The sequence below is a fragment of the Equus quagga genome, chromosome 12 (assembly GCF_021613505.1).
Source record: "Equus quagga isolate Etosha38 chromosome 12, UCLA_HA_Equagga_1.0, whole genome shotgun sequence".
Taxonomy (NCBI): domain Eukaryota; kingdom Metazoa; phylum Chordata; class Mammalia; order Perissodactyla; family Equidae; genus Equus; species Equus quagga.
Genome location: NC_060278.1, coordinates 90503431 through 90531145, shown reverse-complemented (window position 1 = coordinate 90531145; position 27715 = coordinate 90503431). Strand labels below are relative to the sequence as shown.

At 54.3% G+C, this 27715-nt stretch overlaps 1 protein-coding gene across 1 annotated transcript; it reads right to left on the bottom strand.

Moving 5' to 3' along the window:
* Positions 1-4: 4 nt before the first annotated feature.
* On the bottom strand, positions 5-27380 carry BPI (bactericidal permeability increasing protein). The gene is made up of 15 exons (XM_046679622.1): positions 27227-27380; positions 24505-24619; positions 23098-23226; positions 21492-21653; positions 20190-20253; positions 16135-16198; positions 14683-14774; positions 12326-12502; positions 10946-11005; positions 9137-9304; positions 7978-8045; positions 5927-5969; positions 2879-2942; positions 1773-1849; positions 5-296 (listed from the first exon to the last, which is right to left on the bottom strand). Exons 1-15 carry the CDS (start codon positions 27354-27356, stop codon positions 258-260), a joined length of 1452 nt encoding a protein of 483 aa, XP_046535578.1. The 5' UTR covers positions 27357-27380; the 3' UTR covers positions 5-257.
* Between the last annotated feature and the right edge of the window lie 335 nt (positions 27381-27715).

The following is a 27715-nucleotide window of genomic DNA, read 5'->3' as shown; positions in this document are numbered from 1 at the left end:
ACCATGCCGACTTAGCCATTAAAAGAAGCTCATAATCCCCAAAATACACATGACACATTTTTCCAAGGACAAGCTTCCCCCATGTTTAGATCACTTCTGAATCTGAATTCAGAGAAGTTTGCAAGGGTCTCTGGGTCAAGAGCTAGAAAGGGATGCCTGGAGAAAGGCAGCCTGTGCCCCACAGGCCGGTCAGGAGCGGGTGCTGGCCACCCCTCACCTCCTGGTGTGGGTGACAGCCCCGGGCACCCATGGCGACTTCAGCCATAGTGAACATCTGCGCCGAGCAGCAGGAAATTCTAGGGAGAGACGGAAACACTGTCATCAGCTGGAAGGGCACCCCTTGTTGGTGGGTGTGGGGCTGCTGGGTTTCTAGAAGGAAACTTGGGGAGCCTGCCTGTCGGGAAGGAGAGAGGAGAGGGGGGCCTGTCTGCTGACAGAAAGGTCAGAGCGAATGCGGGGCCCTCGGGGTCTCGCCTCCGGGGCGACCGCATCACTGCCCATGAATGTGCCAGCAACTTCCCTTGTGGCTGTTTCCTTCACAGCCGTGGGGAGCCCCGGGCGGCATGGAGGCCTTCATTTGTCATCCCGGCCTCATGGCAGCCCCAGGGAGCCCTTGTGCCAAGCAAGGCTGAAAAACCACTTCTCTTTGCTCTTTCATGCCCTTCACTCAGGATTTTCAGAAATGAAGAAGTTAAACTGCCCCATGGGGTATTTTTTTTTTGAAAAAAAAAAAACTTGGTAAAATGTGGGGAACACGGGGGATGTTTCCTCTGTGCTCTCAGCTGTTTTCCTAAGTCTCTGAGCCCCGTTAGCTCCCTGGTTGGAAGAATTGGGGACTGATTGACAGGACGTTGGGAGCGAGGGAGAGTGAGGAATCTGGGTGGTGAGGGGGTTTCCCGGGGGCCTCAAGGTTATCAGGAAGGCCACTGTCTGGGTAAGGAATGCGACGGTGGGTAATGGTTTCATTGCAGAGATACTGGCTTTGTTGGGATGTCTTGGGTGTAGGGGGCCTCAGAGTGGAGGCACCGAGGAAGCCAGCAGATGCACAGGTCAGGAGTTTAGAAGAAACTGGAAGTGCAGCTGGGCCACTGGATGGCACAAAGGTGGCTGTTCAGCCCTAGAGAGTGGATGAAAGTGACCAGGGAACGCGGATCGTGGGGGAAGGGCAGGGGCCTGGGCAGGGGCCTGGAGAATCCCCTCCGGGAAGGAGGAACCAGCCAAGCAGGTGGCAACAGCCAGAGAGGAGGCTGGAAAACCAGGAGAGGGGGTCTCCAAAGCCGAGAGAAGAAAGCATCCCAAGGACAGATGCTGCGGTGGGGTGGGGGTGGGGGGGCGGTGAGACGAGGAGAAAGGCAAGCAGAGGCCGTCCATCCCGACATCTAAAGCCGCCAGACACTGACCGCGCTTTACACCCCACGGGCCTAGAAGGATGCTGGATGCTAAGCAAGGCAGGCAATACGTATTTGCCAAATATGTACACGCCTCCACTTTATAGAAGAGGCTCAGCGGCCACCAGTGAGCTCCCCTTCCATGGGAGCAGTGTGGGGACAATGATGGTTAAAAGCAGGGACCTGATTTTGACCCTGGGCTTCATGTAGCAGCTGCTGGCTTTCCTGCGTCATGGTCTCTCTACTCCGTCATTCACAGCCCCCACCCTCCAGGGCTGTCGTCAGGGCGGAAGGCGCTCCGTACCGGGTGGCACGGAGGCAGCTCTCCAGCAGTGGGTTGCCAGTGTTGTGGGAGGTTTGGTGAACACAGACCTTTGGACTCACCTGGTAAGACCGAATCACCAGGTTGAAGACCTGGATGTGGCTGGGCAGCGGGAGAGGGAAGCCTTCTTGCAGCCTCTCTGTAACGGAGGTGGAGGTAAGGACCGGGGGAGGGGAGGGGTGGAGGGGCAGGGACCCGAGAGAGCCAGGCGGGTGCCCTCCCTGAGCTGGTGTGTCCAGCTCTGGGAGGGGCTGGCACGGGCACTGAAACAAAGGCTGCCCTGGGTCTCCTGCCCTGTCCTCCACCGTGCTCCAGAGACCTGGGACCCTCACATTCTCACCCCATCGGCCCCACGCCCACATCCAAGACCTGTGCAGGCCTCTTGCCCACAGCACTGCTGGTGTCACCAGGCCCGAGTGACAGCCAGGGGCGGCTGCTTGCAGGGGTGTGGACAGTCCCTGGACATGACATTGGGGGTGTCCACTCGTGTGCACATGAAGCCCGTCGATGTTTAGGATGAAAGCAGAGATGGTCAGTGGCCGGGGGCCGGCTCCCCAGCACCACCACATTCTGAACTGGAACCCTGGAGAATTCTAGATCAAATCTGGTCTCCCAGGTCATTATGAAGAGATGTGTGCCAAGGTGGGAGGATCAATCACACTGTCTATACTAATTTGTTGTCTTAATGAATGACTGCTGGCTGTTCCAGTCACAGTTATGTGGCCTCTCTCTGTTCTCCCCTGACTCTGCAGGCGTCACCAGGGTGGTGAGCAAGCTCAGCCCGTCTTCGCTGGCCTTTCTCTCAGAGTTAGGAAAAGACCAACTCTGGCTTCAGAGCTGGGATCACACCTGTGCTCCATGTCTCACCTGCTCTGTCACCTGGAATAGGTCACTGAACTCCTCTGATCTTCTATAGCCTCGCTTGAAAACTGAAGATATCAATATCCCCCCTCGCATGGCGCTGTCGTTAAGGGCTGGCTGAAACAATGGATGGGCCTGCAGTAGGAACTCACCTCCTGTGCTCCCTTTTTTCCATCCCTTCTCCGGGGCAGAGGCCATTTGAGGTGACCAGCTCCCACAGCAGGGGCCGGGCATTAGGTGGCTCTAGGAATTAACCCCTCTGCTTCCCCCAGGACGGAAAATGAATTGTTTCTCCAAAGCTCCTTACCATTGACCTTGGGAAGCACCAGAGTGGGCACGACATAGTTCATGATGGACTGCAGTAACTGCACCTGGAAATCAGAGGACGGGGCCCCCGTCAGGGCCTTGCGGCCTCAGCAGTGCTCCATCACCCCCCTCCCACGCAGAGCAACCCCATGGCTGGGAAAACCACCGAGAGATGGACACAAGTGAGGACGTGTGAGTCTGCAGCCCGATCAAGGTCACTGAAGTGATGTCTTTCACTCTAAAAGGTCCGGATGTAAAGCATGCTCTACACTGCAGAGAGCAGGGCAGAGACAAGGGAGGTCCTCAGAGAGGATTCAAACATGACAACCTTTGCGTAAGAAAACGCATCCTCAGACTAGAGGGCACATTGCTTCTATCTTTCTGGCAGATGTTTGGCAATATTTATCAAAAGCCTTAAAGATGCGTGTGCCTGGTGGGCCAGCCAACACGCCCGGGAAGCGTTTATCCTCAGGAAATGACGCAGGGTGTGGCAGAAGTGTCGAGGCAAGGATGCTCATCAGAGTGATACATTCAACCAAAACAATAAATGAAAAGCAACCTACATGTCCAATGACTGGAGATTCATCTGGGGACATGGTGGCACTTGGATTCTAGGAAATACTATGCAACTGTTATTGATATTATAGAACTATCATTATCAACACAGAGATATTCAGGATATATTTTTGAGTAAGGAAAAGTAGGCAATAGAAACCACGTAATTCCATTTCATTACTAAACATGCACAGCAAAAGGTCAGGAAGGGCACACCTCATATTATTAACTAGGGGCTGGCCCTGTGGCCGAGTGGTTAAGTTTGTGTGCTCCGCTGTGGCGGTCCAGGGTTTCGCCAGTTCGAATCCTGGGCGCGGACATGGCACCGCTCGTTAGGCCACGCTGAGGCGGTGTCCCACATGCCGCAGACTGGAAGGACCCACAACTGAAATATGTAACTATGTACTGGGGGGATTTGGGGAGAAAAAGCAGGGAAAAAAAAAAGAAGATTGGCAACAGTTGTTAGCTCAGGTGCCAATCTTAAAAAAAAAAAGAAAAAAATTATTAACTAAGTGGTGAAAATAGAAATGGTCTTGATTTTCTTTGTTTTGCAAATCTGTAGGTTCTGATTGTTCTACAATGTATATGTTTTGCTTTTGCAATAAAAAAAGTTTTTCAAAAATAATGTAACACCCTCAAGATGATTGCGTGTCTTGGTGACATTTACAACTTGTAAATATGTACATTTTCGTTTCTGGAACAATTGAGTTTCCTTCCCCAGGCGGTAATTCCCTGGGTTCATCAAATGTGGTGCCCTTTTTCCCATGAATCTGGGAACTTTACATTTTTATTCTCTGCAGAAGCAGAAGTTAGTTACCGACAAGGTCAAGCCACTGAGAGAGGCTTGGCACCAGTATCTCCAGGAAAACACAATGAGGTCGCTTAGGATCTTTCCGTTTATTGTAATCTTACCAGATGGAAACGGCTGGCTGGATCTCCATCAGATTTGGAGGGGACATTGGGACAGTCTGACTTTGGAGCTGGGTGGCTTACAAGGCACCCCCGCGGAGGGGATCTTGGAGGGCATTTCAGAGATCTAAGGAAATGTTCTCCAGGGGCTCGACAAGAGGCCCCCTGGGAGATTCGGGCCGCGTGTAGTAAGTCGCTGAGGACGGAGTGAGCAGCCGTGGCTTCTAATGGAAGTCACAGGGCGATGTGCGTTCAGGACGGCTATTGGAGAGCGTTTTAGCTGCTACTTACATGGGGAACTCAATCCCAGAGCCCCGGTGGGGAGGCAGGGGTGAGTCTCCTTAAGGATGGTCAGTGATTCCGGGGAGTGAAATCATCCACGTGGGCTGGCGAGGGGCCTCCTCCCCTCCCTCCCACCTGCCCTTCCCCATCTCAGTAAGTGACTCCACCATTCAGCCAGCTGCTCAAGCCAAAATTCTAGGCCTTTCTTCATCGCCCTTTCTCTCACCACACACACCAAACCTCTCACCAAGTCCTGTCTAATTCTACTTCCAAAATACATCTTCCTCTTTCTTCCTGGCCTAGTCCCAGCCTCCATCACCTCTCACAAGGACAAACCACCAGCCTCCCCACTGATCCACGTGGTCTGACTCTCATTCCCTGTAATCCATTTCCCCCGCCCCAGCCAGGGCCATCTTTGTCAAGGTATAAATCAGATCACGTCACTCCCTGCACCAAACAGTTCACCAGCTTCTCACTGCCCTTGGAACACAATCTACTGTGGCGCAGAAGGCCCAGGTGAGCCAGCCCCTGCCTGCCTCTCCAGCCACATCTCCTCCTCTGCCCCCTACTTCGCTGCTCTGGCCCACTGGCTTCCTTCCATTCCCCAAACGCGCCAAGCTTGTTTCCACCACAGGACCTTTGCCCCTGCTATTCCCTCTGCCTGCAACAGATCTTCCCCTTCAGGGCTCCTTCAGCCCAAATATCACCTCCTCAGAGAGGCTCTCCCAGATCACAGGGTCTAACCTCAAGGTTCCCCAGCACTTTCCACCCCACCTCCATGTTGTTTTTCATTGCATTGATCATGACTGAAACGATCTTCACCTCTTATTGTCTGTTTCCCCACCATGAAGTAAGGCTCTCGAAGGGGGTCACTGTCTTCTTTATCAGCATATCCCCACACCTGGAGCAGTGCCTGCCACATAGTAGGTGCTCAACAAAGTAATTAACTTGCTCATTCAACAAACACTTGTTGAGATTTTCTGTTCCAGATTGCGCATGTTTAACCCCATTTCAATCTCACCACACTCACTCAGGTAGAAAGGGTCACCGCTGATTTGAGGGGAAGGTCTGAAGCTCAGAGAGGAGAAGTGACTTGTCCAAGGCCCACAGTTAGTAAGCACAGAGCAGCGATGCCAGCTCAGGTCTCTCTGCCCACAGGGCTCCTCCCATCACTATGTCAGGTGCAAATTAGATGCAAATGAACCGGTGGCCTCCAGAAACGATGCCATGAGCCTGAGCGGCCCTCAGGACAGTTATCTCAAGATCAGGGGAAGGAAGGAGGCACCACGGGCCTCAGACTCACCGGGAAGGAGCCAATGACCGAGTGCTTCAGTTTCAGGAGCAGCCTGTGAAGAGGGGAGGGGAAGCTGAGACCTCATTCACCTGACCCTGCCGAGGGCCCAGCTGCTGGGGAGAAGGGGCCCGTTCTGGTGGATGCCACTGGTTTCCCAACCCAGTATCCACTCCCATCCCCTACATGGTCAGTGCTGGGCTGTGGGGAGAGCTGGCCGAAGGGCAGAGTGCATCTCCCCTGCCACAGGGACTGCTTCAAGGATGGACCTGCAACCCATGCTGGCCCAGTGAGAGCTGGTCCCAGGACTTCTGCTGGAAATATTGGGAACGAGGTGTTCTCTTTTCTCCAGGAAAATTAGGGAGCGGCTGGTGGCCATTTTTGCCATCACTTGGTGACAGCCTGCTGGGAAAGGAAGCCAGCAATAGGGGATGGCAGAGCCAAGAGATGGACAAAGTCAGAGTCCTAAGGACATCATTTGAGGACCTGGATTCATGCTTGTCTGAAACCCCTGGACTTTCCAATTACTTGAGCGAATAAACTATCCTCTCTTTACAGCCATTATGGCATTTTAACAGCGATTTCACAGAGAGGGGGAAATAAATGGCATTTTAATGAACCCCTATCATTCACTATGTTGAGTACTTTATCCCATTGAGATTCCTATAACACCGTAGGAGGCAAGAGCCATCACACTCCCATTTACAGACGAGGAAACCGACACTCAGAGAGGTCAAGCAATCTGCCCAAGATCACACAGCTTACAATTAGCAAAGTAGGATTTCAAACAGGTCTCTCTGATGCCAAAACTCCTGTTGTCTTCAATACCATACAAAACTTGAAAGTTCGCTCTTCTTCAACAGGAGTTGGGAGCCCCAGGACTCCTGCCCCCTGGACCCTCACTACCTCCACCCTGCATATTTTACAGAGTCTGTGCTCAGCCATCACCCAGCTGTATCCTCTCTGGCTCCTCTACTGGAGAGGCCCGCGGGTGTTTCCAGGAAAATGAAATTCACGTTTCCAAAGGAGTAACACATGTCAAAATGATGCCCAGAGAACTCAGCAGTACAGAAACCTCAGGAGCTGATCTCAAGCTGAAGGACAGCTCTGTGCAAGCGAGAAGGCAGAAGTGAGCAGGAAGGTGGGTCAAGACTCAGTTTAAACAGCGTGCAGCTGATTAAGAGAGAGACACCAGGTCTGAGTGTTGGGGTCCCCGAGAGACTGACCCTCTCTCTGACAATCTCCTTCTCTCTCCTCTTTCCTCCTCTTGTGTCTCTGTCTCTCAGAGTCTCCCTCTTAATGTGTCTCTCCATCTGTCTGTCTGTCTCTCCCCCACGTCTGTGTTTCTCTTTTTCTGTGCATCTCTCTCTTTCTCTCTTGCTTACCAAGTGTCCCAAACACTTCAGCACATATGGATACCTCATTTAGTCCCCACAACGATGCTGTTGGCAAAAGATAATCGTTGGGCTTGTTTCACAGGCAGGGAAACTGAAGTTTGGGGAGTCCGGTGCTTGCCGAGGCGAGCCGCACTTCAGGTGCAGGCAGCCTCAACGCCAGAGCCCACTGGCCCAACCGCCACTTCCCCTGCCAGACTCCAACCCGGTCACGTGGATTCCAGAGGCTCCCGGCAGGGCGCGGCTGACCGAGACCAAGGACCGGGTGTGACGAAGTTGAAGTGGGTCCTCCAAGTGCCGAGGAAGGCCAGGGATGTGGGGTGGCTGGGGGATGCTGTGGTTCAGTGTGGAGCAGAATCGCCAGCAGGCGCTGCCCAGCCATGAGTCGGCCCAGGACTGAGGGGTGTTAAACTGGGACACGCTGGGCAAACTGAGATGACTGGTCACCTTACAATGTATGGCCTTGGGCAGGTCACTTCACGTCTGAGCATCTGTTTCACTGTCTGCAATATGGGGCTATTGTGCCCATGGTGCACTGTTTGGGCTTAAATGTGATGGATGAACAGGAAAGCAACGAAACAGTACTTGGCACGTCGTAAGCTCCTGGCTAGCCCATGGGCACCAAGAATGGATGGGCAGCCCCCCTCCCATCCCCACAGGCCCACTTACTTGTCCATCTTGACCTTGCCAACAAGCCTGTTGGACCTGGCGCTGACCTCCAGAGAAATGTTCGTGCTCTGCAAAGCAGCAAGCCAAGAGGTGAAGTCCTGATCCGGGGCCGGGGCTCTGCGGGGCCTCCAAGACCAGGAGGGTCAGCTTCGCCAAGGGGCAGACCCACAGAGCCCAAGGAAGGGGGGACTCCTGCTTTGTTCCTGTTGGTGTGTCCTGGACCCTCAACCAATTACCACTTTCTCCCCTCTGCTTCCGAGACCCTTGCAGAGTTCCCAGGCCACTCCCGTGGACTAGGTGAGACAGACTGGGGGGTTGGAGTTCAGGCCAGGCCTATTCTCACAGTCACTCATTCATTTATTCATTCAACAAATATTTACTGAATTGGGAAACTGAGGCTCCCACCTCAGCTCTCTGCCCACTGTCTGCGTGACCTAAGGTGACCCCATCGGAACCCACGGAATCTGCCAAGTGGGCAAAATGGGTCTTGAGTGGAGAGCGGGCAGATGTGCCCGAGGCCTGTGAGCGCCTCCTCGGGGGGGAGAGAGTCCAGCCCTCACTCCTGGTGGCCGTAGAGGGTGCCACCAAGTGTTTGTGGAGTGACAGAGTGACCAAATGGTTGAATGCACACATCAGCAGGGTCATAAAAACTTGGATAAGCGAAGGATTAAACACACAAGTGAAAACAGAAACAAAGATGCATGGATGAGTGAACGATGGATGGAAGAACAAATACACAAGCGAATGAACGACTGAATGAACGTATAAGTGAACTAGTGAATGAGCAACGGAATAGATGAATGCGTGTACGAAGCAGACAAGGTACAGCATTTGCAAGTCAGCAGCCTAAGGGATAATTGAATGAATAAATAATCGAACGAATAAATGAATGAGTGAACAAATACACAAATGCGTAATTGTAGGACCAATGTTAGGAATGAATGAACCGGAAGCAGTACACCTATTTCAAGCCAACGACGGGATTCGTAATTGAATGAATGCATGTCTGTTAGTAGAGTGGCTCTGGTCTCAGACCCTGCAGCCACACAGTCCAGGATGGAATCTGGGTGGGACTTACACCGGCCGGCCCTGACCCCAAGGGCCGTGCTCTCAGCTCTGTCCAGGGCTCCCCGTCTGCCCACACCCGGGAATAGCTTACCATCTCAAGCAGGAAGAGGGGGACCAGCGAGGAGTTGGGGAAGACGACGTAGGCCTGGGCCTCCAAGGTAGGGGTGAGGACAAGGCCAGCGGGGCTCATGGTGAGCTGTGGTGGGGAGGCGGTTCCGAAGAAGAACTGCATCTTCATGTTGGGGAACACTTTGGCCACCTTCAGCCCCCCGCGGGGACAACCAACAAAGGGAGCAATTTTATTAAAATGTTTCTTTTTTTTTTGAGGAAGATTAGCCCTGAGCTAAAATCTAGCACCAGTCCTCCTCTTTTTTGCTGAGGAAGACTGGCCCTGAGCTAACATTCATGCCCATCTTCCTCCACTTTATATGTGGGATGCCTACCACAGTATGGCTTGCCACGCGGTGCCATGTCTGCACCCGGGATCTGAACCGGCAAACCCCGGGCTGCCGAAGCTAAATGTGCGAACTTAACCGCTGAGCCACTGGGCCGGCCCCTAAAATGTTTCTAAATCCTGTCTTGTCCCAGCTCTGCATGAACACCTGTGATGTCTTCCCATTGATTTCCAAATAAATCCTAAAGACTGCACGATGTGACACCTGGTGCCCTGCCAACATCAGCCCACTCCACATCCCTCTACCCCTTTACCCTCCAACTTCAGCCACATGCAGCTCCCGTTCCTCAAATATGACCTGCTTTCTTCCCGTCTAAAACCCTTTGTACACTCTGTTCCCTCTCCCTGAATGCTTGTCCCCCTGCTCTCCCATAGCTTGGCTCTTTCCCTTCCTTCAGGTCTCAGCTCACATGTTGCCTCCTTAGAGAGCAGGGGTGGCTTCAAGGAGGAACTGAGGTGGGCTTTGGCGACACTCCCAGCTCTGCTGGTCTCCAAACCTCCCCCAAGTAAACTCTCAGTCTGAATAAAAATGATGCGATTGTTATGCAAATAAAGCTTCAAGTAATTCCCCCCCACAGCTCTTCCACACCAGTACCTTCTCTATAGAAATTTCTGGAAGTGTCACCCCTGGAGAGCCTGTTAAGGCCTGAGTGTTTGTGCCGTCTGCAATTTCATACTATGGAAGCCCTAAGCCCAATGTGGCTGTGTGTGGAGATGGGGCCCTAAGGAAGTAATCAAGATTCAATGAGGTCATGGGGGGGCCTGATCCTATGGGATTAGTGTCCTTGTAAGAAGGGACAGCAGTGCTCGCTCTCCCTGCCTGTGCTCAGAGGAAAGGCCAAGCAAGGACACAGCAAGAAGGCAGCCATCTCCAAGCCAGGAAAAGAGCCCTCGCCAAAAACGGAATCTGTGGGCACCTGGATCTTGGACTTCCAGCTGCCCGAGGGTGAGAAATAAATTTCTGCTGTTGAAGCCACCGGGTCTGTGGCATTTTGTTACGGCAGCCCGAGCCGACTGAGATGGGGCCTTCCATGACTGCCTGGTCTAATGTGACCTCATCGACCTGGTGGCTTCACTTATTACAGTCTGCATCTTCTTTTTTGGTGTTTTGGGTGCCTGAATAATCATTTTCTCTCTCAGCTGGACTGCAGCTCTGGCAGGGCAGGGACACGGTCTATTTTGCTGGATGCCCATGTGGGGCCCCCAGCACAGGGCGGGCACTCAGCAACCGTCTGTTGAATGGTTCAGCCCCAGCCTCCACCCTTATGCTCAGTGCCCGGGGGCTTCGAGCCATTCTCTGCACTGCGCACGGGCTGCACAAGCTACTGCCCCTCTCTCGGGCCGGGGCGCCTCTGGACCTGGAGAGGGGCTCTCATCAGGCACTCGGCAGACCCGTCTTCCCCAGTCCCTCCTGAGCTGACTAAAGGGGAGCAGGCGCTTTCTCACCTCGGGCAGGAACCTTCCGAAGAACTTGGTTGTCAGTTGGAATTTGGATTCCTTTGGAAGCTGTAAGCAAGGGAAGAAGAAGAAAGGATTCTGGGGGGGCTGGCCTGGTGGTGCAGTGGTTAAGTGCGCATGTGCCGCTTTGGCAGCCCGGGGTTCACGGGTTCAGATTCCAGGTGTGGACATGGCACCGCTTGGCAAGCCATGCTGTGGTAGGTGTCCCACATATAAAGTAGAGGAAGACGGGCATGGATGTTAGCTCAGGGCCAGTCTTCCTCAGCAAAAAGAAGAGGATGGGTGGCAGATGTTAGCTCAGGGCTAATCTTCCTCAAAAACAAAAAAAAAGAGAGGATTCTGGGGGGTTCTGTTACAGATCAGGGGTAGGAGGCGATTCCCATCTGAGGAGAGAGAGACTAACTATACAGGCAGACAATGCCCAGACCAGATGTGACAATAGAACCAGACCCACAACTTCTGTGGCAAGCAGCCCAGAGCAGTCAGGACGTGGTCAGTGATGGCCAGCTGCCCTATTTTTTTGCCCCTGACAAAGTCAAATACGCTCCCCAAAGCGATCACATAGGATGCCCGGCATCTGCTGGCCCACCTCCAGCTTCCCCTTGAGACAGCCTCCACAGAGCATGTCTGAAGACCTCACTTTTGCTCCCTATAAGGCGTTCCCACCCCCTGCCTGCCTATGAGTCTCTGCCAGATGCATGTGATGGCAGCTGACCCTGGCCCTGAATTGTTCTCATTCGGGTGGGCTTTGTTTATTTCCACAGGGGACCTGCGGGGGCTCCGCATCCGTTCGGTGCCACGACAGAGAGCGAGAACCTGGTCCCTCTTCCAGGAGCAGCAGAGGAGGAGCCCCACATGTCAGTGACCAGGTTGGGATCAGGGTGCACCTAGACTAGAAAGGATGGTCATTTCTTCATTTTACAGGTGGGTAAACTGAGGCCCAGAGAGGGACTTGGCCACGAATAGAGACAACGACGATGAGGACACTAATGGTGATGCGACGCTAAGGCTGGATTACAGAGCTGACACCTAGCGAGTCCTCGGTCGCTTTGTCATTCAGCCCGTGCTTCCTACAGCCAGGCCTGCATAGGAGCTTTGCACGCGGTCACATCTCATCTCACCCCTTTTCCACCCTTCGGAGGAAGCTACTGTCCCTGGTGTTTTATAGATGAGGAAACTGAGGTTCTCAGAGGTGAAAAAGCTAGTGATGGTCACCCAGCTGGAGAAGAGGGGGCTGCTATCGGCCCTCAGGTCTGGCTGACTCTGGAGTCGGGACCTGGAGCTCCTCTGGTGTGAACAGACTCGGATCCAAGCCCACTGCCCTCGGAGGCCCGTGCGCTCCCACCTGCGCCCCCCGCCCGGCTTTACCATGCTGTCCTTGAGGGTCATTTTCAGGACTCCAGCCTTATGGTACACGAGCCCGGCCGTGTTGAACAGGTAGTGAGAGAGGCCCAGGTACACCATGCGGTCGTGGTCGGCGGGAAAGGCCAGCGCCGGCGGAGCAAAGGGAGGCGGGTCACGGTGGGCCGGATTGAAAAACTCCCCCTGCGGCGGAGGCGACAGAGTGAGGCTGGGCATCCTTCAGGAGCCATAATTTGACCTGTCCATTCCAGGAAGAAACGGGCTGGCGACACCAATCGTGCATTCACAGAGGGGAACGCCGAGGCAGGAAACCGACAGGAGCATCAACGCCTCCTGCGCGCTAGATTCTACGTGCTTTTCACGCCAACCCTGTGAGGTAGGTGTGGTCGTGCCCATCTTACAGAAAAGGACACTGAGGCAGGGGGAGGTGAAGTGACTTGCCCCAGGTCACTCGGGGGTAGGTGACCGAGCCAGGAACTGACCCCGGCCATCCAGGGTCCAGCAGCACACCCCCAGCCGCTCCACCGGCTCCGCCTTGACCTTACAAATAAGCACAGAAATTCTACTGATAGAACAATGAGATTCTGTTTGTTTCCATCTATCAAGCTAGCAAAATTTTTAAAGAGAGAGCTAAGCTGTTCTGAGTGTGTGTGTATTTTAAACCCATCCTTCCCAGTTTTTGGTGAGAGCATTCATATGCTGCTGGAGAATATATGTTTATATGTTTCTGAAGAGCAATTTGGCAACATGCTGCAAAAGCAGATCGTTTAGCTAAAAAATAATAACGTTGAGTTATAAAAGAGCAAATTGTAGATGGATACATATGGTAGGATACCATTATGTAAAACCGAAAGGCCTATAAAACATACTATAGAAGAGTTGTTGACACACACAGATATGTAGTAAAAGGATGTAAACAGCCCCAGGACGGCCACACGCTGACATCATCGGCGTGATCATCTCAGGGGGGTGGGACGGGCAGGTTTGGAGAGGGTGCCCAAGGGGGCCTGGCCTATTTATTTCTACAGTGTTTCATTTTAAAAAATCAGAGGCAAATATGACAAAATGGGAACATTTCTTACATGTGGGTGGTGGGTACATGAGAGGGCGTAATATTCTCTGTACCTTTGAATCGTTTCGTCATTTAAAATGACCGAGCATCCCACCCATATTGTAGATTACCACGTGACTCTAAGCCTAATGAGATGGACCAACGGCCCAGCCAGGACTCATCTCTATACACATTGTGAGGTAAGGAGAGCAAGTGGAAGAAGCGTGCGTATCCGTTCAGACTAGCCGGAAAATCGCGATGGGTTTACACGTCCCTGTGTGCGCATGCTTAGAACCCGGGCTAGTGGGGGTTGACACCCCCTGGGGCTGATGGTCACTCGCTCTGGGCAGCAGCCTGGGGGGGGGGGACCGTCAATAGGGCATTTTCATTCCTCATTCGCTGGGGAGAATTAGGCAGGGTTTAAATCCTTTACTCTGTTGCATCACGTATACTTTTACAAAGTATACCATGTGGACCCGCAATTCCACTTCTCGGCAATAGTCAAGGATGAGCGGGATCCAGGGGCAAGGATGCTCACGGCAGCTCTGGTTACATTCGTGGGAAAAAAAGAAAGAGCCCAAATGTTCCAGGAGGGGGCGCTGTCCACCCACTTTATCACGAGCTGTCCCCTCAAAGACCCAGCAGCCAGTGAAAGGGCTGCAGGGGGAGCTTTCATGGGAAGGCGTCCACGTCACACTGTTCTGCTTTTAAAAAGCTGTAAAGCGGTATGTGCAGCAGGACTCGTGTGAATATGCATATGTGCGTTTATTTCTGCGTCTGTATATGTGGTTTTTGTACGTACTTGTTTCAGCATCTTGTGTGTGTGTGTGTATGTGCGTGTTCATGTGTGTGTGTTCATGTGTGTGTGTGTTCATGTGTGTGTGTGTGTGTGTGTGTGTGTGTGTGTGTAATAAGTGCTGCTGAGAAAAATAAAGCCGGCCATGGGGGAAGAGGAGGGAGCTATTTCAGCGACAGTGGCCTGGGAAGGCATCTCCAGGGAGAGGGTATTTCAGCAAAGACTTGAACGAAGGGAGGGGGAACTTAGATGGATATTTCTGGGAGAGTCCCTGGGCAGAAGGTACAGCAAGTGCAAAGGCCCTGGGGAGGGAGCAGGTGCAAAACATTCCAGGAATGGCAGGAGGTCAGTGTGGCTGGAACAGGGAGAAGACACAGAGGGTGGACTAGGCGGAGCGGTGAGGATAGAGAGGAGGGGGTGGAGTCCTTGTAAGATTTGTTTCCAAGGTTGATGGGGAGCCCCGGGAGGGCCCGAGGCCAAGGTGCGAGCCTATATGATTCTCGGTACAAGTCTCACCTTCATCTGCCCATCCAGGTTCTCAGCCGTGACTCTCAGAGGTGCCACCAGCGAGTAATCGATCCAAGCCACTTTGTCTATTTTGGTTGTCACTAGAGGGAAAGAAGACGGACCATGAGCTGAACGGCATCTCTGGGGCCTGGGATGCAGCGTTAGCATCCCCTGAAAGTTGAATCAAGAACTGCACTGCTAGTTCCATTCCCGCCTCCTCCAGGGAGCCCTCCCTGAGTTCCCTTTAAAGGGAAATGAACCCACACCCCACATGCACAGACATCACCTCCCTCCCTTCTTTCAGCAGCCTTGAGATGTGGCTACAGCACAGCAGCAGAGACACCTGCGCTTGAATCAAACTCTACGACCTTGGATGAGTGCTTTCACTTCTCCAAGTCACCTTCTGCTGTTTGTAGGACGGGGCAAGACTGGTGACCCGAAGACGCCCCGTACATGGTAAGGGCTCAAAAACCAGAAGGGATCCTTATTAGCAGTGATAACATCCCGGGCTGAGCCCAGACTGGCTCAGGCCTGAATGGCTTCTGTTTCCCAGCAGTAACCAATGAGAATTAAATAAATATTGACCCCTCCTTTAGCCATTCCTCCCATGATACAGAAGAAACTGAGGCTCAGAATTGGTAACGAGTCCCAGACGGTGGCTGGAGCGTGAAGGAGGGGAGTTTGAGTCCCAGGGCCAAACCTCGGACACCGCAACTGCACTGCCCACGCCCAGGATGGGCCCTGCTCCTGGGGCGCTGGGCGGGGCCTGGAGGGAGGAATGCGTCTTAAACGGGCAGGTACCACGTGCTGGTCACGCCGGGCTCCGGGGCAGGCAGCCCAGGTTGCAGTTTGGGGCACGGGTTCTGGAGTCAGAAAACCTGCATTTGCATCCTGTTTCTGCTTCTCACTGGCTTTGTGACCTTGGGCAAGTCACGGCTCCTTTCTGAGCCTCAGTATCCTTCAGGTAAATTTGGGAGAATTCAGCAACCTTAGTGAGGTGCTGGGAGGCCGAGGGGAGACAATTCTGCTGGGTGCATGGCCCGTGGTGAGCCCGTGGCCAGAGAGGGCGTCTCCCACCTACCGCAGCTCTTCACAGTTTCCTGAGCACTTGGGGACAGAGAGAATCGTCCCCATTTTAAAGGCATGGAAACTGAGGCCCAGACAGGAGAAATGAGCAGCCTCAGATCTCAGGCTTCAGAGAGCTGGGGGTATTTGGTTGTTTGGCTCCAGCAAGGGAACGAGTAGGGGTGGGCTGCTTTCCCATCTCACTTCTGGACCTGCCTCAAGGACCCAGCCCAATAGTGATCCAATGCCAAGTGCCATCTGAAAATTACCTATTTCACCCATTCCCGCCCAAGACCTGGCCTGCCTGGGAAACTTGCTGGCTCCATCACACTCTCTCTGTCTCCCTTACCCCCTCCCCCTTCTATCCCAGCCTCCTTGACCCCGCCCAGCCCTCACCTGGCAGTGTTTGTAAATAAGGTTGCAGCTTGGAGGACACAGAATGGGTCGTTATCTCGCAAATCTGGGGAGAACAAAAGAAGTGATCAGTGATGGCTTCCCACAGCAAAAAATGTCCTTGGGGAATAATGATCCAGACATGTTTAGCTTTCCTTGAATATTTCTATTTCCTTGAAACCATGTAACTAATCAAGTTTCCCTTTTCTCTTTGGCCACCAGGAAGCTCAGAGTCCAACAAGTAGCTTGGAAACTGTGTGTATCACTGTATGACCTGAATATCTGCATTTCATTTCCTTCTCTGGTGTGGAACTTTCCTGATGGATATTTATGTTTCTATTTTTTAATGTGGGATTTTTTGGTCTATTTATCTGTTTGCTTTTGCTGTCTCAGATCCTTTGTGGAATGAGGTGGTGAAAGAACAAACAGAAGGTGGTCAGTGGTCAGCCTTCCGCTGTCTGTGCTTCTGGGAGCAGGGGTCAGGCCTCTGCTCCAGTCTTGGTGGGCGCCCTCACCTTTGCTGTGTGTGGCCAGAGAAGCCTTCCCCAACCGCCCCTCCCCTACCTGACTCCCAGAGCAACAAGCACTGGTTTGAGAAGACCCGGGTCCCACGCTGACTTTAGCACTGAGGAAGTTGCTCCATTTCTCTAGACCTCTATTTTCTCATCTGTAAAATGGGACGGGGCAGCTTCTGTTCTCCATTCCACTTGCTCTTCTGGAATGTGGTCTTGCCACGCCCCCATGAAGAGATGGGGGCTGTGACCTCTCCCCTAGAACCTGGGTGGGTGCGGTGACTCGCTTCTGACCAACAGAACCTGGCAGAAGCAACTGTGTAACCTCAGAGGCCAGATCACCAAAGGCCGTGCAGCGTCCCCCTCGGTCTCCTGAAACGCTCCCTGGGGGACCCAGTGAGAAGCTGCGAGAAGCCCCAGCTCCCTGGACGGGCCTCGGGTCGTTGCTGCGGTCAACAGCCCCAGCTGAGCCAAGCCTTCCGGTCTTCCCCACCCAGGCACCGTGGAGATGACAGAAGACCCTTCTGGATGACTCTAGCCCTGAGCTTTGCAGTCTTCCCAGACGAGGCCCAGACATCACGGGGCAGAGACAAGCTGAGCCGGCCCCACCGTGCCTGTTGATTTTCTGACGCGTAGAACCCATGGGCATCATAAAACGTGGCTGCCTTATGGCGCTACACTTGCAATGTATAAACGACATAAAGCAATAAGGAGCCGGAACGTAGGCTGAACCACACGGCCTCCCTAACCGCAGGCACCGGGGCTGAGGGCGAGCTGGGCAGACTAGGCCCTCCCTTCACAAGGCTGCTCGCCCCAAGTCTCGAGCGACCTCTGCCTCATCAATCCATGGGGTCTCTCCAGTCCTCGCCTTTCTCCACTGCTGGGCGGCCCCTGGCATGAGGGACCACTGTCTCCCAGAAATGCTCCGTCTAGAGCCCCAGGATCTCTCTGTCTGTCCCTCTCCCCCGGACACCCGCGTCTGCAGCTCCTCCCTCGTGAAAGTGTCGGAGCTCCTTGGAGCTTCCGTCTGGGCTCCCTGCTCCTCCGCTCAGGTGCTCTTCCGGAGCCGTGTCGTGCACACCCACAGCCCCGCCTCTGACATCAGTGGTCCTGCTGGGAGGGAGGTCACCTGCTCGTGCTGTGAACAGCTCCCCACAGCCCCAGCACCTCGCCCTGCCCGGGACAGTCTCTACTCCCTGGGCCTCGCTCCAAGTGCCAAGGAGGGACAGCCTCCAGAAACAGCCCCAGCCAAAGAGGGGTGCGAGCTGGTGGATAAATACCCCAGTTTCCTCACCCCTTGGGGATGGTTCTGCTGAGACTCATGAACAAGACTGAGTGAGCCCCAGGTGCCACAGCAGTGGCCCCCTCAGTAACGTTCCTATCCCCGGCTCCCTACCGCCCCTCGCTGTCCTGCCTGGGATCCCCCCCATAAACTCCTTGCACCCAAATCTGTCTCAGCATCTGCCTGGAGGTGGTGGGGACCCAAGCAGAGTCACCTCCTCCAGGCTCCGGACACGTGGCCAACTCCCAGACTCTCCCCTGAGCCTCCTGGACAGCTGTCCCTGGATGTCCCATAGGCCCCCAAGGCCAGCACATCCCAGGGAAGCCCCTCAGGTCCTTACTCCTTCACAGGGCTGGCCCATCGTCTGCCCAGACGGCAGCCTCCACACTTTCCTCTCTCCTTCCCCACCACCAGTCAAGTCATTTTACCCGGGGGAGGGAGGGAAGAAAGAGAGAAAATTTGGTTTCCCGGAGTGTATTTCTATCACGTAAGACTCTGGACATCCCAAGACGATTTAGAATAGCATCCTCTCAGGAACTGGAGCCTCTTCTCCAAGTGGCCCAGAGGTGGCAGGGGTGGCACATCTGGCAGCAGCGCCAGCTGGCCCTCCAGTCCCGCTCCCCTACAAGGGCCACCAGATGGCTCCAAACCACAGCAAACCACAACCCAGCCTGCGGCCTCCCCTCCCCACCACACGCACCCCTCCCAGCCTCGGGCTCTGCCCTCCCTCGGACACCCACCCTCACTCCGTGTTCATTGGGAGTTAACTCACAACTCACTCTTCCCCATTTTCAGCTCTTCCTAGCACCACGGACATCCTGACAGCTCATTCATTCCTTCACTCACTCATTCATTAATTCATTCAGTCTCTCTTCTAAACTACATCTCATTATTATTAAGAGCTTCGCCTCTGCACTGGGTGGGTGTGGCTTGAACCCCAGCACTGACGCTTCCTCCCTGTGTCTCAGTCTCCTCATCTGTAAAATGGAGGTGATGGGGACGCCCACCCCTCACAGGGACTCTGTGTGCATTAGACGCTGGAATCCTCGTAAACTCGGCCCGGCACCAGGCCCGCTGTGACCTCAGCACACGGAGCAGCACACGCGGCTCTTTCGTCCTCCTCATGAGCTTGTCTACCGGGAAAGAACCTGTTCTCCCGGCCCCACGTGTTAAAGAGCTGCTAACGCTCCCCTCAGACTGTTATTGTTACTTAACCACAAAGACAGTGGCGCACTGGGGAGCCAGGTTGGCAGGCTGCACGTGGCCAGCACCATCTCGGCCGCCCTTACCGCAGCCGCGGAGGAAGGCACCCATGTCCCCATCTTACAGATGCTGAAACGGGGGCTGGGGAAGGTCCAGTGATTTGCTCAAGATCACACAGCTGGTTACGCGCTCCGGAATGAAAACCCAGAGATCCTGACTCTAAAACCCATTCTCTAACCCACCGTTGCGCATTTTGACCAACATGCACCGATTTTTTTTTTTAACTTTTGACAGAGTGCCCTCAGTTGGATGATCTCATTGGAGAGACGTCTCCCCACCCACACGGCAGTGCCTTTGCCTGGGAAACCAACGTCTCCCATCGGGAAGACGGCACAGGCCTCCTCGGTCCCCCTGAGCCTCCTGCCCCCACTCTTGGCCTCTCCAGCCATTCTCACGGCCAAAGAAATGGTTCTAAAGCACAGATCTGGCCAGGTCACCCCCTCACTAAGACCTTCAGTGGCTCCCCACTGTCCTCTGGAGAAAGCCCAAGCTCATGCGGCTCGCAAGGCGCTCAGGGGGTTCCTGGAAGCCGACGGCTTGCGACTAGAGAGCCGGCCCAATGACAGGCCCTTTGCTCAGCTGGGGAAGCAGGTGGGGGTGAGGGAGGAGGCAGGGCTGGGGGGCCGTCCTCCGTACCAGCTCCAGGCTCAGGGCACAGCTGGCCACCCTTCAGGCCAGCAGCTGCATCCACTGCATTTTCTGGGTGGGCAGCACCACGGGGGCTCGGGGTGGGGCAGAGACAGGGAAGGAGGCTGCGAGCAGAGCAGAGGTGGTGTGAGCGGCCTGGGGCCCTGCTGTGTGAGGAGACTGTCCTTCGTGCCTTGCTGGACTCCGCAGGAAGGCACATGACTGACCTCCGAGCTGGGCTAGCGGCTTCAGAGGCGGGAAGGACTGGTGACGGGGCTGGGGCGACGGTAGGAGTGTCCAGAGATGCATGAGGTGCGTGGACCCCGAGGGCCCCTCCATCCCCGACCCGCCGTGGGACTCTGAGCCCCTCCTACCTTGTTGTTCATGGCTTTTCGGAGCGAAGACTCGATCTTTTTGTGGAAGAGTTTGATCAACCACCTGGAGATTGACACGTGGGGACATGTGTGAGCTTCCCAGTTGTCTCTGGGCTGCATTCAGGAGGCTGCCTCAACCAGGAAGGCTTCCTCCCTCCTCCAAAGAGGCCTAGGCATCCTCGGGCCTGGGCTCCAACTGCACACACCCCCATAAGACACTTCACCCTGTGTGCAGGGACCTGCTTATGAGATTATTCCCTCCATGGGCACATGCCCGGGCCCCTGCCCTGTCCCAGCCTCCTTCCTCACCACTCCCCTCCCTCTCTGCACTCCAGCCACACCACTTTGCCACATCCTCTTCTGTCCTCCCACCACAGGGCCTTTGCACATGCTGCTCCCTCTGCTTAAAACACTCCCCGTCCCCAACATCTACCTAATTCACTCCTACTTACTCTTTTCATCTCAATTCAAATGTCATTTCATCAAGGAAGAAGTGGCTAGTCCCCAGACTGGGTCAGATCCTCCTGTTCTATGTGTTTGCAGCACTTTGTACCTTTTTTTTTTTCTTTCTGATATCCTCTCGTAATTCTTTGTGAGCCGTTCATAAGTGCAACGACTTGATTAATGTTAGTCTTCCCCACTGGACTGGAAGCTTCCAGAAAACAGGGACTGCGTGGCTAAGAGTCTGGGGCCAGCTAGTCCTGGGCTGAATCCCTTCTCAATACTCACTAGGTATGAAAACTCCGATTATTTCCCATCCTGTCTGTGCCTTGGTGTTCTCCCCTGAACATGGGGTAATTGGAGACCAGCCTCACAGGGCCGTGGTGCAGCTTGAATGAGATAACACACAGGCTTGTAACTGTGCTTGGCATACAGTGAGCCTTCCACTGCTGTTAGCTATTGAGAAAGTTTTATCAGCCACCACTGTCGCCCGAGCGCGTGGCACCAGCCTGCTGCAGGGCAGACTCTGAGCCGGCATTTGCTGGAGGGGCGGCTGGATGGACGCCTACAGATCTGGGTGAGGATTGTATAACTTGGTACATGTAAAGTGTGTAACCCACAGCCCGTGGCCCAGCGAGGGCTCAGGAAAGGTGGCTGAAGGAACGTTGAACGCACAGCGGCTCCTCGAGGCAGACGGTGTGGGCTCCCTCTGCGGAGTCCTGTCCCCTGCCCCTCACCCGAGGCCTCTGAACAAGACCTGGCAAGGAGGTGGCACTCGGGGTGTGTTTCCTGAATCCAGGGATGGCTGGCACAGTCCTCCTTGAGGTCCTTCCTCCCATCCACAGCCCTGGGAGATCGTACCCCAGACTGCTGCCTGAGACGTGCAGGCGGACCCCGTCAATGTTGCTGCTGCAGCTGGAGCAGGAGGCGGTGAGGCGGCCTGAGGCGGGCTCTTGGCCCAGCCTCAGACCAGCAGAGATGGAGACGCCCTCCACATTCAGCTCAAAGTTGCCGCTGGTTTTGCTGATGGGAGACAAAGAGAAATGACTTGGAGCAAGCACGGTCTTCCCCATTGCCATTCGAACTCCACACCAGGGCCGGAAGGTAGTTTTGCTAGTCTCCTCACTCCAGGCGAGGAGGTGGAGTTCAGAGAGGGGAGACAGCTTGCTCAAGGTCACACAGCAGCTCAGTGAAAGAACCAGGACTCCACCCTGGAGTGTGAACCCATGTCTGCCTGGCCGAACCCTGCTCTTACCCACTGCCTCAGCCACTTTCCGTGCTGTGTGGCTTTGGGCGTGTTTCTTAACCTCTCTGAACTTCAGTCTCCTCACCCAGACCCTGGACCAGCAGTGGAACATCAGCTTCGCCACTAAAACGCAGGGTGTTTGGGGCCAATAACTTTTATTAATTAATGCCCTTGTTTATTTAAAGGGGTAAATAACCCCTTCCTCAGGGATGCCATGAGCGTTAGATAAGACAGAGGACATGAATGTAGTTTGTCAATTCTTCTATAATGTGATGAAGTGTTATTTTTTTTTTGGTCATAAATAAGAGAAATGATAGACGCAAACGAGCCGGGGGAAGGACTGAGCAATTCTGGTTGTGGGGAATGGACAGACCCAGCGGTCCTCGGTGGGGAAGGCAGATTCACGCCCCTCTCCTCACCAATTCTATTTTCTCCCTGGATTTCCCACAAGGAGAAATTGCTAGAGCCATTGGTCATTCTGAGCCGCTGTCACCAGTGGGCAAGGTCGCTGCGTCGAGAGCCCGATATCTAGTCAGAGCCGTCGTTCTGATGCTTTGCCCCAAATTTTCGCCCCTCCTGGCTTCCACACCCTCACCACCACCTGCCTCGTGGGAAGGCGTGTGCACTTCCGTGCTCTTGTCATTGGGCTCAGCTGCGTGACTTGCTTTGGCCAGGGGCCCATGAGCACAAGCGACCGTGGGCCCGTTCTGAGTCTAGGCCTTCAGAGGGCCTGCACGCGTCCGCTGCCCTTTCTGCATCTCTGCCACCACCAAGCACAGGCTCTGGGGAGCCCGCCGGGGCCAGGAGGAGGAGGAGCGACGCGCGGAGCAAAGCCGCCACAGCTGAGCCCGGCCTAGGTCGGGGAGCCCTCGCCGACAGATCCATAAGCGATGATATGTGACTTGTTTTAAGCCTCTGAGTCTAGGATGGTTTGTGACTCAGCAGTGGCTAACTGATAAGGCAGTAAATTGAAGTCCCACTTAGCCTTCCATCCCAAGCCACATGCACCAACTCAGCCTTGCCAGCACCCTGCATCGAGAGGCGGACCAATGCTCAGCTACTAACCAAGGGTTATGTTGAAACTTCAAATGTGAAAAATTCCCCCAGGAACCCCTCGGGGACAAATGGTGAGGGACAAGGCGAAAACTGGGCCTTCCTCTCATCCTTTCCAAGTCACTAAAGCTCACCCATCAATCAACAACCCCAAGCCTGGAAACGCACATGAAACTCTTTCGTGCCTTCCATTTCCCACCGATCTTGACATTGGCGTTTCTGATGGAGAGACCAAGGCCCTCATCGGGAAGCAGTTTCATCTGGGAACTGGGAAGCTGGAATCCACGGACATCCATGCTGCAAAGAGGAAACGTTCAGTTAGCCTCCCGGGCCCCCACATAAGGACTCAGTTAATGGTTCACGCAGACTCACTGCGCGCCCCTGGCCCTTCACCCCACCCACTCCAGGAGAACCCAGAAGCTACCAGAGCAGCCTTGGGAACTCTGTGGGCAATGGGCAGAGGGGCGAGGCTTTGAAGTCAGACAAATCTGTCCTTGAATCCTGCTCTTCAGTTTACTACTGTGTGACCCTGCGCACGTCACTTAGTCATCCTGAGCCTCAGTTTCCTCATTTGTAAAATGGGCACAGTAATCTCCATCTTACAGGGTGTGTGGCATCAGTGAAGACAACAAATGTTACCCCACTGCCTACAAGCTCGGTAGGGGGTGGAACGTGTCTGTCTTTTCTCACTATTGTAGCAAAGCCTTCTGTTGTTAGTCACACAGTAGGTGCTGAAAAATATCCGTTGAATGAACAGGCGTATAAAATTCTGTAGAGGACGTTTATGGGTTTTCTGCCCAGCACCCATGCCCCCTTCTGCCATTTTACTTTGGGGGAACCCCTCCCCACATCTACCGCTACCGCTGCAAAGAAAGTCGAGTCCACCTCCATCTTCAGGAGGCGGGGCTTGTGACGTAGGCATAAGCTAATCGACGTATTCTGTGCCCCTCCCCGCAGTGATTGGTTCAGGAGTGTGTCCATAACGGAAGATGGACCAATCAGGGTGAATCTTAGGGTTTTTGCCTGAGTTGCGAGCAGAACACGTTCTCTTTCCTCAGGACTGGGGGCTCTCAGGAGACCCTGGTGGCCACTGTCCTGCCTCCTCGAGGGGACACCCTCCCTGAGGGTTAGACCTCCCCAAGGGGAGAGATGCTGATAGATGGCAAGAGAGAAACGGGGTCTGATGGCATTTGAAGCTGCTTCAAGCTGAACCTGAAGCCAGACTGCTTTGGGGGCTTTTCAGTCCTGTGAGCCAGTAAGTTCTGGCTTAGGCCATTTGGGATTAGGTTTTCTATCCTTGAACCCCCACCTCCCACCCCCCAAAATTCTAATTGATCTATGGGCCCAGTGCCAAGGTCTGGGGTTCATGACACATCCCTCCACGGGGCACGGTGAGTGCCCGAAAGACAGTTTTTGTGGCTTCCTCCACGCTCAGTTTGGGAGGTTGCATCCCCTTGGGATGTGTAGACGCTGGCTTTGGGATCCTAACCTCTCTGGGTTCAGGAGTTTGTGACTCTGGGATTCGAGGTGTTGGCGGCCCCAGAGCACTTGCGGACTGAGCTCGACAGGCCTTACCTGTAGAAGTTGTAATGCCCTTTCCCGAAAGGCTTCATCTTAACACTTCCTGACATATCGGGAATCTTCATCTTCTCCAGCTCCTTCTGCAGCACGGCCACGCCCTGCTGACAGGCTGAGGGGAGAGAGCAGAGGTCATGGTCAGAGGCCCAGGCTGTGAGCGGGGCCTCGCCCACTCCACAGAAAGGATGCAGGGTTTGGAAAAATGTCTAAAGCAAGGGTCAGCTGAGGTTTTCTGTAAAGGGCCATGTAGTAAAGGTTTTCGGCTCTGTGGGTCAGACTGTCTGTCATGACTACGCAACCCTGTTGTTAGCGTCCAAGGGCAGCCGTAGACAATGTGTAAACGGATGAGCGTGGCTGTGCTCCAGTAAAACTTGATTTACGGACAGAGAAATGTGAGTTTCATATAATTTTCGCATGTTGTGAGCTATTCTTCTTTTGATTTTTTTTCAACCATTTAAAAATGTAAAAGGCACTCTTAGTTCATGGGCCTACAGAAACATGTGGTGGGCCAGCCTTGGCCTGTGGACTATAGTTTGCCAAACTCTGGTCTGAAATATCAGCCCCAAACACCCAGTCATGCATTCTAGGGGTGTTTGTTGGACCCCGCCTCTGTGCCTTGCTCTGGGCTGTGGCCTCACAGATACACATCTCTCTGGCTTTTGGATTCTGTCTTCACAGGACCTTTGCATGAGCCATTTCTTCTGACTGGGAAACCCTTCCCTCCTATCGTCACCTGGCCAACTTCTAGTCAGTTCGATCACCGTTTCCTCCAGGAACCTCCTCTGACCCAGCAGACGAGAGGAACCCCTCTTGTTATCATTCTCACGATGCTGTGGGCATCTCCTTTGGCGCTCCCATTACTGTTTGTAGTTATGCCTTTATTCACGTGACTTTTTGATTAATCTCTCTCTCCCTTACCAGATGTAAGCCCCCCAAGGTCAGTGGCAATATCTGTTTTATTTACTATTGTAGATAAATGTCCCCCACATTTACCACAATGACTGGCACTTCTTAATATTTGTTGGATGAATACAGGAATGAATGCCCCCAGGTCAGGAATTCTGCCATCAGTTGTGTGGCTAACAGCATCAAAGAACCAATGAAAAGACACACTGGTTACCTGGGGAGGAGTAAGTCGTGAGATGAGGGACCCCAGGCTTTGTGTTTTCCAAGAACCAGTTAGGAAATAAGAATAACAATGATAAACATTTATCTGGGCCAGGCACCACTCAGGGCTCTGCGCGTGGATTAAGTCGCTGGAACAATCCTGGGAAGGAGGTCCTGCTACCACCCCCGAGTCACAGATGAGGAGTCTGAGATCCAGAAAGGCGGACACTCGGCTGACAAATGATAGAGGCAGGATTTGAATCCGGGCTTTCTGGTCCCAGAGACCCTGCCCTGAAATAGGCCATCTGGGGGTTCAAATTAAACAAGACAGACATAGTCACGGCCTGGAGGGGAGAGAAGATGTGACACGGCCCGGATCTGCCGGGGTGCAGGGGCCGGGTCTTGGAGGGTCTCAGTGCCGTGCTGAAGGGCAGGACATGTTCTGAGGCGCTGGGGGACCCCTGACTCGTGTAAGTCAGGGGAGGGACACGAGCAGATGGCTGCATTTCAGAAAACCCACTGGCTGCCCCGTGGGGCATGAGAAGAAGGGGAAACCGAGGCCACCGGGACCGAACATGAAGACTTATGGGGTTAAGGCTGAGCCTAAGCCTCTGCTCCGGGAAGCCTTCGGGGCCATGCCTGCTCTGGGTTCGGAGCACAGCTGTCCTCATCCCTCCTAGCTCACGTGGAGCCTTCTGTCTGCACCTTTGGAATCAGAGGTGATCTCCCCCAGGGGTCACTGGCCCAAGAGGTTCTGCCCTCTGCTTGGTCTCATTTCTCTGGGGCTGGCTATGCCCCACTGTTCTGCAGTTAATCTCTCTGCCACAGGGAGGCAGCATCGAGCAGCCCACGCTGGGGCATGGGGCAAGACGGGAGCTCAACGCCAGGCCGCCCACTTCCCCAGACCCCACTCCAAATTTCAGTTGCTCACCTGTAAATGTTGCTAGCAACAGGATGTCCCACCCAGCGTTGAAATGAAGACGAAACGAGATGGAGCGTGCCAAGCTCCTAGCACAGTGCCTGGCACAGATCTGAGCAGGTCCGCAGGGGCTGCTTCAGGCCCCTCTCTCCTCTGTCTGGGCCTCGAGAGTGGCCTGGGGGAGGCCCTCTGGTCATCCAGATGGGGGGCTACACAGTATGGCTGCTCAGCCCCTGCCCTGGGGGAGCCCAATAAGAAGGGCCCTCACCACACTCGCCCTGGCCCTGCTCAGCCTCCTCGTGTACCTAAGTTCTGCCTAGGCTGAAGACTGAGCCAGGGGTCTCGAGGCAAACGGCAGGGCTGAGAACCAGCTGTGGAGGGAAGTGAAGGGCCTAGAAGCCCGAGTTGGGGGTTGGGTAGAGGGAGGGAAGGGAGCGTGAGGACCTGAGGGGCCTGAGCACTGGACTTGGAGTCCTCCAGACCAGCTCTCCAGTCCCAGCACTGCCACTTCCCAGCCCTGTGGCCCTGGGCGACTCACCCTGCCTCAGTTTCTTCATACGTAAGATGAGGTAAGAGGGCCTGCTTGGGGGAGCTGTGAGCATGCCACGCACTGGATTAAAAGGGCTACACACAGCAGGTTCTCAATAAGTGCTCCTCAGGGGTGGGAGATGAGGGAAGGAAGGCTCTGATTACCGTAATCCAGGCCCTTCTGGGTGATCCTGGCCACAACGCCGGGGTTGGTGGCCGCTGTCACTGCTGTGCCCACGGCGGCCAGCACCACCAGCGTTGCCCACTGCAGTGTGTTGTCAGGACCCCTGGCCATGTCTTCGTCCTCTAGAGCTGCCAATGCCTCGAGGCCTCGGAGGGGAACCGGGGACCTATAAAGGAGCCGGCTGGGGAAGCACACGTCAGAAGAATGTAGAAAGAAGGAAGGAACCTGGGCGGGGCGGGCGAGGGGGAGGACTGTTGCCCATTGTTCCCACCATGGTTGGGGCCACAGCCCCAGAGGCAATGGGAAGTGGAGCCTGGGAGCCATGTGTGTGTGTGTGAGACTCCTGGCTCTGGGCATCGTTCCCCTCCCTAAGCACCCCATCCTCCTCTCTGACCCCTAACCCAAATCCTTCTGTCTATGGATTTCCTTGAACCTGGGTGGTGGGTACGTCAAGTTTCATTATATTTTTC